This window comes from Ursus americanus, chromosome 19 (assembly GCF_024610735.1).
Source record: "Ursus americanus isolate L20-20 chromosome 19, mUrsAme1.1.p, whole genome shotgun sequence".
In the NCBI taxonomy this organism is placed as follows: domain Eukaryota; kingdom Metazoa; phylum Chordata; class Mammalia; order Carnivora; family Ursidae; genus Ursus; species Ursus americanus.
The window spans coordinates 47,673,536-47,685,575 of NC_142145.1; the positions used below are offsets into that span (position 1 = coordinate 47,673,536).

Here is a 12,040-nt window from a genome sequence, read left to right on the forward strand (position 1 = left end):
TTGTGTGAAGCTGTAGTGTACATAAATCTGCTATATGGTTCGGCTCATCAAATCTCAAAAGCAAACATAATGGAATTGGAAGAAGTCAACAGAAGAAAGACTAAAATGATAAAACAATGGGTTCAACCATTTTAAGCTTACTGGTCCCCTTTCAACACAAAAAACTTCCCAAATTTAATTTTAGTGTTTGTGAATTGAGAAAAACAATAGCAGAATGTTATTGTGAATTCTTTAACAGTTTTGAATGAATCTATATTTTATTATTCACAATATCATCTATATGTACTTGAAAAATAGTCATTTATACATGTGAGTCATATTATTTATTTGGTTTACAAACATTTTTGGGGGGAAACTATCGAGACATAAAACCTCTAAAAAATATTCTGCTGCCCTCCTCTCATTTAAGGGACAGGACTCAGGCTTGAAGGTGGGAAATGCTGCTGCTGCTGCTGATGATGATATCGATGGCAGAAAAACATATGGAGCACTTAACATAATCGAGGTACAGTGCTAACCACTGTATAGATTATCTTTAATCCTCTCAACGACTACCAACTCCTTTCCAAAGATGGAGAAATCGAGGCTCAGAAAGGTTAGGGAACTTGTCTAAGGTTATGTAATGAGTTCAGTAATGTCAGGGATATAAGACATGGGAAGTTTACCATATAACAACAGACAAAAAGTATACTACTCGACTTGGCAAAAGAAAAGCTAAGAACAATTATAATCCAGATCTAAAACCATGCGAGGTGAACACAGACATTTAACCAAAGTCTAAAATGTTAAATCTAGGAGGCATTTTAAAGTCCTGAAAGAAGCACTAATTTCTTTAATCAAAGGAATTATTAGTTTGTGTAGACAGTAAACTTAGAAACATATTTCCCATAAGAAATAGCACCTTCATCATGTCTTATTCCAAAAGGCAGATCATAGATCTTCCCAAAAGGTATAGATAAATTCAGTGATAAGAGGTTCATGATTACCTATTGATGAAAAACAGGATGCTTGGGGAGTTGTCTTTGTCAATAAGAAGTAGTAATACAACCTTTCAACAGCTTTGACTCACACCACATTAGAAAGAATGGACTAGATGAAATGATGAATCTGTACCAATTTGCAAATTATTTTAAGCTTTTTAGAACATCAGAGCTAGACAGAACCTCAAGAACATCTGATACAGCATCTCCCAACAGGTACGTTATCAAACTCCCAGGGATTTATAAAGGTATTCCATGATTCTTGGAATTATAAGTCAAACTCAAATAAATACCATTACTAGTTTCTAAAGACTAATAAATAATCATTCTAATATTCTAGTTTTAAAACAGAATGTTCTGAGGGCCTTCTCTGCTACACATGTAGGGACAGTGGAAACCAGTTGAATAAACTCAGGATTCACTTGTTTGAACCCCATATCAGTGTGTAGCTTTGATTTTCACACAGTTGTTTTTATTATCAGCCATATGTATTGATATGGAGCTTAATATATACTTGTAATACACTGTTGGATAATGATGGGAGCAATGATTATGTAAATGAGCACAGTCATTTTACAAATGTGTCTAAAGATGCTCTTGCTAGAAATGAAAGTTAGATTCAATCCCAACCCCACTCATCAAATTATAAAATTATATAAAATGCACCAATATGTTTCTAGGACACCAAAAAAAAAAAAAAAAAAGCAATGTCAAGGTAAAATTTAGTGATGATAATCCAATTTGTAAGAGGGAAAAGCCGACCTCATTCTGCAAGCAGCAGAAATTTTTTAGTAGCAGAAATTCTGCAAGCAGCAGCCTGAATCCTTTCCATCATATAGAGCAAAAATGCAAAAATTATAAAAATATACGAGTATACCCTTGGAATCCTAAAATATAAAAATTCCAAAATTTGGGTATTAAAAGCAGATTTTTGAACTGAGGACTTCAGAGGGGAGGGGGGTGGGGGAATGGGATAGACCGGTGATGGGTGGTAAGGAGGGCACGTATTGCATGGTGCACTGGGTGTTATACACAACTAATGAATCATCGAGCCTTGCATCGGAAACCGGGGATGTACTGTATGGTGACTAACATAATATAATAAAAAATCAATAAAAAAAATAAATTAAAAAAAATAAATAAATAAAATAAATAAATAAAAATAAAAGTAAGCATTTCGTTGGAATTCCACCTCCAAAAAAAAAAAAATAAAAATAAAAGCAGATTTTGACTTTTTTTTTGATGCTGGAAAATATTTAAATACACTTAGCCCCCGAAGAGCTATAATATTTTATTTTTGAATTTGTCAATGAAATATGCTTTTTCTTACACATCCAATTTTAAATAAATTAAGTAGCAATTACTGAATAATTAAATGTAGATAATTTTTTCTCATATGCATGAATAAGATCAAAGAGTATATTAACATACTGGTCTAAAATAAATACTTTCTACTTAAAATCAATTCTTTGTCACTACATTACAATGTAGTGACAGAATTAGGTTTTAAATTCCCAAGGAGTTCAAAAGACTACATATTACTATAAAAGAAATTTGTGAGTCAAAGATTGGGTAACACTAATCTATTTAGTACATAAACGAGGACACTAGGGCCCATAAAGGTTAAGAAGATGGTCCAAGTTCAAATACTCAGGGACTGGAAAAGGGGGAACTAACACCCATCTTGACTCTAAATTGACGCTCCCTCATCACTGACGTTAACATCTCTCTGACTCATGTAATGCTTCACCTTCCCTTGGGCTGATGTAGGACACTCTCCTATTGTTTCTTCCTTGCCTTTTTTTTTTTTTTTTTTTTTGCTGAGTGCTACTACCCAACTTCCCAGGCTGAATCCCAGGGGCACTTTCCACGCCATGGTCTATCAGCACCCACCTACTTCATACTTGCTGATGAATCCTTAAAATTCATGGTTTTTCTGATGAGATTTCTAAAAGCAATACATTGCAGCAAAGGGAGATCAAGGGGGAAAGTACAATTTTGGTTCTGGGCTTAACAGATATAGAGTGAAGAGGACATAGTGGGGAGAACATCTGAAAAAAAGCAGGATTTTCTACGGAAGAAAGATGATTTCACAGTGATTTCTGTGGCAAAAAGAGAAATACAGTCTGCTCAAATTAAGTACAAATAGTTTTCAGTATTCCAGCCTTTCAGGGTTTTCCCACTTATGACTGGAGGACACCTAGAGGTCAAAAGTAATAATTATTGAACAATGATTGGATTCTAGGAGAAGCATTTTTCTACTACTCTCCTCCTTAAAAAAATTTTAAGGGGTGCTTATGACAATGAAAAGAGAAAATGCCCTATTTTATGCTTTAAAAAAAGCCGTAATGATGAGAGTCTGTAAAAGGGGCACAAGAAACAACTGAAGGTGCTTCCAATGTCCAGAACTAGAACAATCTGAGGGAAAAACTGAAGTAGTACTGGATTATAACTCAACATAAAATAAATATCCAGGAGTGCATAATGATATAAATGACTGAACAAACTGATAAGTGGGGTGGGGGAAAGAGAGAATACGCATGGACAATTTTGAATAATGTATGCAGATACTCTGCCCTCAAGCAGGTGGAGCATAATTCCCCATTCCTTAAGTGTAGGCTGAGCCTGAGCGAAGTGACTTTCTTCCACAGTACGGAAAATGGGGGAAAGAATGGAGATAACGCTACCTCCGCCAGGTGATCTAGGTCAACACCAACAGTCATAAACCGTGCTGATAGAATGTCCCCTTGCTATAATATGATGAAAACGGCACTTTACCTTTGTGATCTTCCTTCCCCAAACCCATAACCCCAGTCTAATCAGGAGAAAAACATCAGACAAACTCCAGTAGAGGGTTACCTACAATATTCCTTACCAATAATTCCTAAAACTGTCAGAGTCATCAGAAACACGGAAAGTCTGAGAAACTGTCATAACCCAGAGGAGCCTAAGGAGACATGATGACTAACTAATTTAGTATCCTGGTGAGCTTTTGGAACAGAAAAAGGATATTAGGTAAAAACTAAGGAACACAAATAAACTATGAACTTTAATTATTATTAAAATTAATAATAGGGGCACCTGGGTGGCTCAGCCGGTTAGGAATCTGCCTTGGGCTCAGGTCATGGGATCAAGTCCTGCCTTGGGCTCCTTGCTCAGCGGGGGAGTCTTCTTCTCCCTCATCCTCTGCCCCTCCCCCCTGCTTGTGGGCTCTCTCTCTCACTCAAATAAATAAATACAAACTTTAAAAAATATTAGCAATAATGTAAGATGTCAACAATAGGAGAAACTGCAGGGAAATACTCTATACTATTTTCTAACTTTTCTTTAAACCTAAAACTTTTCTTAAAAAATAAAGTCTATTTTTACAATGCCCTATTTTATCTTCTTGCCTCCATGTTACTCGCCAACACAAGCCACTCCGCCAATTCAATTAAGAGGAAAGAGAATAGGAGGGAAAGAGAAGGCAAGGCTGAGTCCAGCAACAGGGTCAGGAGGAAATCGATCCAAGGCCAGAAACAGTTGCAAAATCAAGAAAAAGTTCTTAAGTTTAGTTTGTAATTATTCTGAGAAGACACTCACCCGGCAAGGGTCTGGCCTTTTGCTGTGATACCTTTTTAACTGCTTCCTCTAAACCCTCATTCTTGGGATTCAGATCAGCTAATTATATACAAAATATATTATCAGGGATCCCCAAATAAGAAAAAACATCATGCAAAGAGCAACGTTTAGGTTTTTTTTAAGATTGAAAATAAGCTCTGTGTGTCTGTAAAGAAGAGTGGGCAGCTAAAGAATCTATGAAATGCGATTATATTTGAAGGTCTGCAGGAGCCAAATATTTGGTGCAGCAGGTAGTTCTAGTCTCTAGAAATATGTCAGATTACTACTATAATAAAGATCAATTATTCAATCTCAAGTAAAACCTCGAACAAAATGAAAAGAAACCTTATTACTCCCCTGTAGGGTAATTTTGAATCACATCTGAACTAATCCTGAAAGAAACAATCTTTCTTTTAGCGGCTTCTGGAAGACCTGGGGAAGAGTGCCCTAAGGAAGGATCTAAGCCTGTTTACTGTATGCAGGGAAAGAAAGATAAGTTATCGACGTGGGCACACGAATAACAATTGATTTGACAAACTTGCCCCTAAGTGGCTTCATTCTTTGAGAGCAATACTGAAATGCCGTCTTAACCCCAAGACCTTTGCAGCAAATTATTTTAATTAAGAAAAGGAATAATGGTAGAGGGCCCTTCTTTGTAAACTTCATCTGCATTTCCTTAAGAAAATAGCCAAGGTTTTCACTTCACAGAACCAGATTTGCATTCTCCAATTATCTCCAACTTGAAGGTTACAGAGTAATCTAAGCGGGGGGGAGGGGAACGTTTACTGAAACAGCTGTCAACACAAACTAAAGTAATCAAAGCAGTATTTGGAGGCCTCAAATTTGGTTGCCCTTCACCTCTTTAGACAATCAACCGCCTCGCAGCAGGGTGGGAACCTACACTATTCCAATAATTTACATAAGAAATTAGCAGCCTAAATTTACATCTGAATGGTAACCCCCAGAAGCCCATCAGGTATTAAGTATCTGCTTATCTAAATTGCCTCTAAAAATAGCTTTCCCTTCCTTTAAGTTTTAGGTAAATAACAGGATTTCCCATGAAGGGAAGGTGGTATGCTAAGACAAGTCCTGGCATTATATGGCCCAAATTCACCGTCATTTCTATAAGATAAATTTCAGGACTGCTCTGTCTTGGAGTGAGAGGGCTCTTGGAACTACCCTAGAATAAGCCAAATTAAAAGGGCTATGGACAAACTTTACACTATCAAATTATAACCTATGCTTTTTGTTTTCAACAACCACCTTCAGGTGAATTAAAAGGGGAAAAATATGGATATGTAATTAATTATAAGAAACCAAAGTAGCTGAGGTAGGAATCTACGTGTAGGACTAGTGTTTTCGGGTTGTTTTGGAACGTGAATTTATGCTTGGGTGGGATCTTTGTTTTTCCCCCAGGAAAACTGCACCTCCAAGTCTCATCCTTCATCTCTAAAATTAACTATTACCCTTCCCTTACACTTCACATAACTGCCACACAGTAAGAGTAGTGTTCTTATGTTTTAAAGTTCAAGAAATAGTTGCTATCTGTTAGATCGCAGTGTTTCTATCTGGGTGGGCGCTAAACAGCTTTCTACACCTGATTGTTAGTAGTAAGTGTCAACGTCCCAAAAGGCAAACTAAAAACATATTCAGAGCATAGGAAAAACAGGGGAGCCCCTCCCCTATTTTTGGTATAAAATTTGATGCTTCAAAACTATCCCCTAAAGCTTTTACTCTGATTCTATTTAATTCTTACATACAACAAGATTCTCAATGACAATCCAACAATATTTTAAGCACAATTTCAATGTCTGGTTGTTAACTGTTAAGTATGACTTGACTGATTAAGTAAAAGGCACAAAAATGGATATAAAACAGCTAAGTGGAAACCCAATCTGGTCACCTTCTACACAAACATAAGCTTAAAGGCCTATATTACCAACAATAATGAGTAAATTGATATATATTATATTAAATCTGGGCAAAAGAAACCAAATACATGTGGAAGAAAATTTATAAGGAATGATGTCCTACAGGCAGGCCCAACAGACTTATAGTGAATGAGGTGTAGATAAGCTACTCAGACTAAGGATTTTGAGCTTTTTACAATTTATCAGATTCTTTTGAGAAGGAAAGAAAAGAAAGGTGAGGAGAGAAGAGAGGAGAGGAGATGAGAGGATGGGAGGGAAAGAGAGAAAAGAAAAGAAAAAGTCAAGAGATAATCAAACTTTCAAGCAATGCACACTCATTTATCTGGATTTGCACATTTGAATCGCTAGTTTACCCCAGACTATTTGCACTCCAAGCTTGGTAGGGAGAATGTCCTGGAATCTTACCCCTCTCCTCCTAGCTCCTCAGCCTCAAGATTTGCATGTATTGTAATCACCCCGGGGTCCAAGCAGGTCTGGGTGTAAAAGCTGTACTTTGGCTAATATGGATAAAGTAGAATCCACATACTAATTAGACTGGAATAGCCAGAAAACAGCATATACACTAAATGGAGGGAAGAGAGTATATTTTAAGTTGTGACATCATCAAAACCACGAAATACTGAGAATGTTTTATATTTGGATTTCCTTTTTAAAGTGTTGGTTGAAGCCTTAGTGGAAAAGGAGGTTGACAAAATAAATAAAATGGGGTTATCAAAATATGTACATTTTTATCTTCTACAAGTAACACTACACTGTATGACTTCAAAATAAATGGAAAAGGTAAAGATAAAATCTCTGATATATCCATTATTGTTTTTGAGGGTGCAACAGAAAGAAGTAGGAAGACAGGACACTTTGAAAGTTCCTAAAATAGTAGTATCCTTGCAGGAAAAACCCTAATCTGGGCCTAGGCTTTCTTTTGCCACATATCATCTCAGAGAAGTCCTTCAACTGCTGTGAATCTCACTTTCTTCATCGAGAAGATAGAATGATAGTACCTGTCTTTCTTATAGACACCTGCCGTGAAGTCATAGGAGATAATGTCAGTGCGAGCATAATAATTCCTCATTCCTTTCTGTAATTACTGGTTTCCAGCCCTGAGCACACATGCAGTGATTGGAAACTAGCCAGACAATAAAGAGGGATCGGGAAAAAACAAAAATGAAACCCACCATCTGTAGTGCAAGACCCTTCCGGGGCAGGTTTTTGTGAATAGGGAATTGGTGGGCTATTTGAATCAGACATTTCTTCATCATCTTCATCATCTTCCATTTCATTAACTGTTAGATTGTTAGAAAAATCCAGGCTTCCATTTTGAGTGTAGCGGTGTACCAAATCTTTATCCAGATCCTCCACCTTGGGTTTTACATCTGGGTGAACAAATAAATCACAGCTAAGTTAATAAAAAGATGCTTATGGAAAAATAACCAAAAGAAAAATTCATAGTTCTGAAAGATATCAGAGGATAGGGAGACGAGCAATATCTAACATTTAATCAATTTACTTCAGAGATCCCCAGATTTGGAATTTCTACTTCTTTTAAAAGGAGTCTAGAAATGTGTAGGGTTGAGAAACTTACCTGCAGATGAGAAAGGATGCTGGTCAGGGTCCAAGTACAGCTGAGAAAAAATTGGCCGTGGTACCACACTACTACATCTGAGAGAGGCTTCTATGGAGTTGTGGAGAGCTTCCTCAAATTGAGCAGATTTCAGTTGCCCAGCATATGAATTCCCCATGGTCTACACCACCCCCCACAAAGAGAAAGAGGAAGAAAGGAAAAAATTGATATAATTAGAGGACTCTATGTCTGCAAAGTACACGAAGGGCTGATATAAACTACACCCATATATCTTGTTAAGATTCATACATGAACTTTACCTATATTTCTTAAGACAATTTCTATCAGTTATCTGTTAACATCACTTTTGCCTTCTGTCTTTATAATCCAAACCCATTTAAAAAAGACCCGTTAGAGGATCTTATACCTGAGAATCAAACAGTAATAAATGCTTTAAGGTTCTCCAACCAGTAAATCAAGATTGACCTGTCAATTGTGAAGCCGAACATGGTGATAATGGGGCCACACCTCCTCCTTAAAACTAGTGGATTACCATAACCCTATACCAACTCTATCAGTGCTTTTAGAGTAAACCTCTAGTTACTTCTCTCTCTACCTTCTTACCCTTGCACATTGGGGAGAGATGCTTCTCTGGGGAAAAAAATGAAAGCTTTGTGATAATATGTTTAATTGACAAATTCGTGAAAGAAAGATTTGAGCCTTTTAAATCCAAAGAACTCATTCATGTATTATTAGTATTTATTTTTTAAAAAAGTGTTTTTTTTTTCTTAATCTGAATCACAATCTCATTTGGGACTCTTTAGGAAAGTATAATGTAGGAAGTTCTAAAGTCATGGCCTTTACTTCTCATAGCTAATACTTGTATAGTTCTTGCTAGTTACAAAAATCTCCATGTATATCACTAATAACTACAATTCATGAGGTGCTAACTATTGGCTACACCAACAATTCTCAAAGTGTGGTCTGAGGTCACCAAGAGGTGACCTTTCTGGGGTCCATGAGGTCAAAACTCTTTTCAAACTTATTACTAGGATAGTATTTGCCTTTTTTACTCTCAGTCTCTCATATGTGTATGGTAGAATTTTCCAGAGGCTGCAGGATGTATGATACTGCAACATGCTGAATGTGGAAGCAGACAGACCATGCTTCTTGCTAACTGGTATAGCACAAACTTACTGTCAGGTTTCTCAGACTTATATGCTTGAGCTCCATAGGAGATTTTGGTGGCTCTGAGCTGCCTCTGTATAGCAAAGAAGGCCGTTTACATGATTCCTGGAAGCAGTGATTAGTATTCAGAGATTTCCGTCAAAGTAGCTGAGTTTATCAAATCTTTGTTAACGATACTTATGATTTGGAGGAAAAGCTGAAATTCTATTTTGGCAAACTCTTCTCAAAATAGGTAATAAGAAACTAAATGCCATACATTTAAATTAGTAGGTTCCTCTTTATAAGGAAAAGAAATTTTGTAACTATATGAGGCGATGGTTAACTAAACTTATCGTAGCAACCATTTTACAGCATATACCAAATCATCATATTGTACACCTAAAACTTACACAATGTTATATGTCAATCTTATCTCTATAAAACTAGAAGAAATAAATTACTAGGTTTCTTTCAGTTACCAGCTTTCTTTCTTATAAAAAGTACATACCCAAAAGTGTATGTATGATACTCAAAACTATAAGCAGAAGAAAAATCAACAAGGTCTGTCAAATAAAGTTCTCCTGAAATACTAAGTTTTTGCCCAAGTTTCTAAGACTCCCCATTAGTACAACTATAAACAATTTTAATTTTCTAAAACTCAAAACAATTTATTTTTCGATAGAATCACATGTGATCAAAACAGGGTGGGGTTGCAGGAGAAATACGCTGTGTCAGCAGTTTACGCATGTAAGTCAAAATTCAATAGCCATTTCACCTCCTTTCTTCTTCGTAGAAGGGAGAAAACTACCAGCAAAGTCAACCATGGGATTTCTTAACCCTGGAGAACAATGGAATAACTTCAAAGGTGGCCCTTTAGCCTTTCTCCAGAGCACCAAATGCCTGAAAATCTTGCCTCTTCTTAACTATACCTGCTCAACAAGTTATCTTCCTTTTATCATTGAAAACCTTGAGGACTATATTCTCTAAGAGATCTTTTTAGTTTAATAAAGAAATGCCCAGTTGTGCATGGAAGACATAATCTCAATCTCCTCGATTTATAGTTTAAGGAGCAATATAACAGATACATATATGCAGGGCAAATAAATGTTGTGCTGAATAAAAATATTAAACCAGGCGTGCCTGGGTGGCTGTCGTTAAGCGTCTGCCTTCGGCTCAGGTCATGATCCCAGTGTCCTGGGACTGAGCCCCACATCGGGTTCCCTGCTCAGCGGGGAGTCTGTTTCTCCTTCTCCCTCTGCCCTTCCCCCACCCCCCCACTGTGTCCCCTCTCTCGCTGTGTCTCTCTGTCAAATAAATAAGATCTTTTTAAAAAAATATTAAACCAACATAAAAAAGGGTGATCAAGTTTCACCATCATAGAAGATACACATAATCCAACAAGAGCACTAGCAATATTCAGATGAAGACAAAGGGAAGTACCCATGAAACAGCTGGAAGAGTGAAAGGAAGTGACTGAATATCCAGATGAAAACATAACCAGGCATTTTTTTAAATGATAACAATAATGTGAAGAGTTATAAAACTGACCCTAGACTTCTTTAGTGCTGAGTATGGAGTTCTTCCCTTTATTAGTTCAAGTTCAGTGTTACCCAATTTCCAGTTCAATGCTACCGAAAGAAAGCTAGAGTTCAAGGAAGAAGCATTGTTAGTGCAATGTATTCTTAATATCATATGCTATAATATTTAGAGTCCCTGAAACTGTTGGCATTATCTACCTAAACTACCAGTGTTCCTTTCCTCTGAATCTCAAAGATTCCCCAGTGCCTGAGATGGCGTAACATTCCACTGGAAGTCAATGTGAATAAATCCAACTTCAGGTCAGAAAACAGAGAACTACTCGGAATTTTCAGAATCAGTTGTTGAATCAAACACAATAAGAAAACAAACTTGCAATTTCTACATACACATGCGTAACTTATGTATCTGGCTTACACTAAGGACTACGGACCTCTGAGATGCTGATAGACACTCTTGTGATGTTAAAGAAATCTCTAAGAAAGACATGGTACACAATATGGGCTCTTTCTGCACCACTAATACTTCTTTTTTTTTTTTTTTAAGATTTTATTTATTTGAGACAGAGAGAGCACACGGAGAGAAAGGGAGAAGTAGGGTCCCTGCCGAGCAGGGAGCCCGATGTGAGGCTCCATCCCAGGACCCAGAGATCATGACCTAAGCCCAAAACAGATGCCTAACTGACTGAGCCACCCTGGCACCCTCAATGATTCTTTTTGAGAGAAAGGGGTGGGGAGTGGCAGAGGGAGAGAGAGCATCTTAAGCAGGCTCCACACTCAGCAGCATGGAGCACGATGCGGGGCTCTATCTCATCACCCGGACATCACGACCTGAGCCGAAATCAAGAGTTGGATGCTTAGCTGCCCCATGCACCACTAATTAATTGTTCAAAATGCAAGTGGGATCAAGTACAAACCACCACACCATTGTGGTTTGGTGTTTTTATGCTCTAGGGTTTCCCCTTTTCTACAGAAAAATAAAAGGCCTGGAGTAGAACAGTTAGCTTCCATCACTGGTGGCTTTAGGAATAGGGACTGAAAAAGTAAGGAAAAGGGTAGCCTGGGAAATAGGTACCTGCTAATGGCTCCATGGCCTCTTCCAAATTCTCCTTTTTCTGTTGAAAAGGAAAAGGAGAAGCAATACAATTTGAGGGAGACTACTTCTTGATCTGTAATGTTTTTATTTCCCTTTTGTCAAATGTTTCATGGTTAATAGTTACTGTATTATTAATACAGTAATTACTCTTGCAGTAGTTGCGAAGTACACAG

General features: G+C 37.2%; 1 protein-coding gene across 11 annotated transcripts in view; it reads right to left on the reverse strand.

The window, feature by feature from the left end:
* The window catches only part of GREB1L (GREB1 like retinoic acid receptor coactivator), a 265,250-nt gene that overhangs the window by 124,426 nt on the left and 128,784 nt on the right, over nt 1-12,040 (reverse strand). For all 11 annotated transcript variants that reach the window (XR_015727761.1, XR_006776899.2, XM_045781919.2 and 8 more), the window contains 2 exons: nt 8,091-8,250; nt 7,684-7,881 (listed from right to left, as the gene is read on the reverse strand). Coding sequence is in view for 9 of the 11 variants with exons in the window: in XM_045781919.2 (XP_045637875.2) it covers nt 7,684-7,881; nt 8,091-8,247 (355 nt within the window). In the remaining 2 variants the exon portion in view is untranslated. The remainder of the gene's footprint in view (nt 1-7,683; nt 7,882-8,090; nt 8,251-12,040) is intronic.